Source organism: Phaseolus vulgaris, chromosome 6 (assembly GCF_051622355.1).
Source record: "Phaseolus vulgaris cultivar YP4 chromosome 6, ASM5162235v1, whole genome shotgun sequence".
NCBI classification, from domain to species: Eukaryota; Viridiplantae; Streptophyta; class Magnoliopsida; order Fabales; family Fabaceae; genus Phaseolus; species Phaseolus vulgaris.
In genome coordinates, this window is record NC_143503.1 from 10,659,956 (window position 1) to 10,663,116 (window position 3,161).

At 48.0% G+C, this 3,161-nt stretch overlaps 1 protein-coding gene across 1 annotated transcript; it reads left to right on the plus strand.

The window, feature by feature from the left end:
- Positions 1-783: 783 nt before the first annotated feature.
- On the plus strand, positions 784-1,257 carry LOC137833280 (uncharacterized). The gene has a single exon (XM_068641640.2). It carries the CDS (start codon positions 784-786, stop codon positions 1,255-1,257), a length of 474 nt encoding a protein of 157 aa, XP_068497741.2.
- Positions 1,258-3,161: the final 1,904 nt, after the last annotated feature.

Here is a 3,161-nt window from a genome sequence, read left to right on the forward strand (position 1 = left end):
ATTGTGTAATAGCGGCGCAAGGACGTTCTCCCAGGAACCCTAAATGTGGGTAACAAAACAGAAGTAAACCCTAGCTACAACCTATATAAAGGGTGGTAAGAACCCTAGCAAGGTACACCGTTTCTAAGACTGAAACTACTTTATTTACTTACTGTTTCTTTGCCCCAGTATTGACTTGAGCGTCGGAGTGCGAACGACTGCAAGGGCGCCCTTTTGTCTCTACAGGTACAACGTTCTTCAACCAAGAGGAGGGTGTGAGAACGAGGAGACAGGCGGGGCCTGAAGTTGTAGTTGGAGTCAAACGACAACCAAGTCAACCGACAAGAACATTTGGCGCCCACTGTGGGGCCCGATAAAACTAGGTCCCACTCACAATCGTGTTAAGAGCCTACCAGCAATATGAGGAGTACGAGGCAAGGATTTGTTGCGCCCTTACGAGGGGAAAACATCTCCATGCAATAGCTCATGGAGACCATACACGCTCTTTTGGAGGCGATAGCAGCGTCCAGAGTCGACCAAGCTCGTTTCCAGGTTGATCTGGCCAGATTGCAAGCAAACAACGTAGAGCTGTGCAAAATCAATGAGGAACTGCGCAGAAATTTGCAGAACATAGGAGAACATATTGTGGATGAGCGAGCCCCACCGCTGCCAGTTAAGGCTCCACCCATGCTGTTCCCTCAGGTGATCATGGACACCGTGATACCAGCCACGTCCATGGGCCCGAAGGTCACCTTCACAGGTGTAGAAGACCCAAAGGCTCATCTCACAGCGTTCCACACCTAGATGATGCTTTCAGGAGGTTCCGATGTTGTGTGCTGCAAGATATTTATGAGCACTTTGGCAGGCACAGTGTTGGATTGGTTCGTCAGTCTCCGTGACGGACACATTACTTCATTCGACCAATTCTCAACGATATTCAAAGAACAGTACCTGGTCAACAGGGCTCCTCTTCCGATCTCTTACGATCTCTTTGACGTAAAGCAATACCAGGGAGAGACCTTGAAAGAGTTCTTAAACAGGTTTGGGGTCCAAGTGGTAAGGCTACAGACCAAGGACGAAGCCATGACGGTGCACGCCTTCACCAAAGGAGTGCTACCAAGACCCTTCAGCGACTCGATGATAACATGTTGTCCTAAGACATTTTGCGAGATCAGGCATCGGGCTATGGCGCACATCGTCGCAGAAGATCGGGTCATAGAAAACGCGGTAGCGTTGGCCCTGTCCAACCTCGAGGGACTGGTCGATCTCAACCCATGAGGGTGCATGAGGCGACAACAGAGAAGAAAGACTCAGGAAAGCAGCAACCATAGGAGACAAGGAAGCCCCAGACCAAGGCACGAACGAGGGAAGACGCACCTCCCAGACACAACTTTCGAGTGGAACTTAAGGAGCTGATCGCTATTCCTAACATAGCGGAGAGGTTGAAGTCACCCCCCGAAGACTGACAAAAAGTTGGGGCCTAGCAAGAATGCTTGGTGCGAATTCCACCAAGACTATGGCCACGCCATACGCAACTGCTTGTCAATAGAATTGTGTGGGCTTACCACACTACTCCCCAGTCCACTACCAAGGAAACACCCTTTAGTATGGTGTATGGTTCGGACGCAATGATTCCTGTAGAGATCCAGAAGAACTCGCCACGTTTCCAGAACTTCGTGGCTGAAGAGTCCATTGAAGAAAGAAAGGTGAACTTGGACCTACTGGATGAAGTAAGGGAGGAAGCAAGAATCAAGGCTGAAGCCTTGAAGAGAATGGTGGAGTACAAGTACAGCTCCAAGCTGAGACCTCGGCAGTTTCAGGTCGCTGACCTGGTGATGAGGAAGGCCCACCCATACTAGCTAGAGCACAAGTTGTCTCCCAAGTGGACTGGTCCCTTCAGGGTGACAGAGGCTCTTAAGAATGGAGCATACAGGCTAGAGACTTTAGAAGGTGGAGCGATCCCTCGTACATGGAACGCAACCAACCTTAAGTTTTATTTCAGTTGACTTATTGCATTGTACACAGTTTTAGGGGACACTCTTTTTCCCTTCAAGGGTTTTTTAACGAGGTCACCCAATAAAATTTCAGTTATTCAGTTAAAGATTTTTCAAGTATTTTGTACAATACAGTTAATGAACCTCTCTCTTGGGTTAGAAGTCTCAAGATTGGGAACAGTAGGGTTTTTCGTGAACCTCCCTCTTGAGTGAGAACGCCAAGGTCGAGAACAGTATGGTTCGCCAGCTAAATCCTCCCTTGCCCTCATGGAGCAAGGTCGAGGTCAGTAATGAACCTCTCTCTTGGGTAAGAAGTCTCAAGATCGGGAACAGTAGGGTTTTTCGTTAACTTCCCTCTTGACTGAGACCGCCAAGGTCGAGAACAGTATGGTTCAATCCTCGTTCGCCCTTATGAGCAAGGTCGAGGTCAGTAATGAACCTCTCCCTTGGGTTAAAAGTCTCAAGATTGGACAACATGGTTTTTCGTGAACCTCCCTCTTGACTGAAAATGCCAAGGTCGAGCCAACATAGTTCAACAGTTAAATCTTCTCTTGCCCTCAAGGGGCAAGGACGAAGTTAGCAGGCAAACTCTCCCTCATCTTGGAAGGCAAGGTCGAAAAACAACAAGTAAGAGTTTTCCCTATATGACAAAGATAGGGCCAGTTAAGAGTTTGTACGCACATCACCAGTACCTTAAAACATTGAAGATTGGTAGAAGGAGAAGCAGGTGGCAAGAAGCTTGCTACTTAAGGTGAAAATACTCGCTAAAGGTGTGGTCAGTAAAGCTAATATAAGACATGGCAGATAACAACCAACACAGAAAAGCAGGAAGTAAATTTCATAGATAAAAATATATACAAGTTATTTGTTCTCTAAGCTAAAAAAAAAGTACAGGAAGGGAGAAGTCACTCAGTATCGATCAGCTGCCCATCAATGACTCTCTTTCTAACACCGGTTTGAGTGAGATCTACCCCAGGATGCACGCAGGCAACCTGGGCCATGGCGTCCTGAAACCCCGCTCCATAAGCATTAACATCGTCATTGGTGAGCTCCTCCTTAGTCTGGTTGAAGAGTTAGTCCTTGCGGGCTACCTCTCCCATCAGTTGGCCAAGTTGTACCTCCTGCTGAGTCGCCCTCTCCTCGAGTCTGGCCATCTTAGCCTACGACACCTCAGCTTTTTCCTACAAG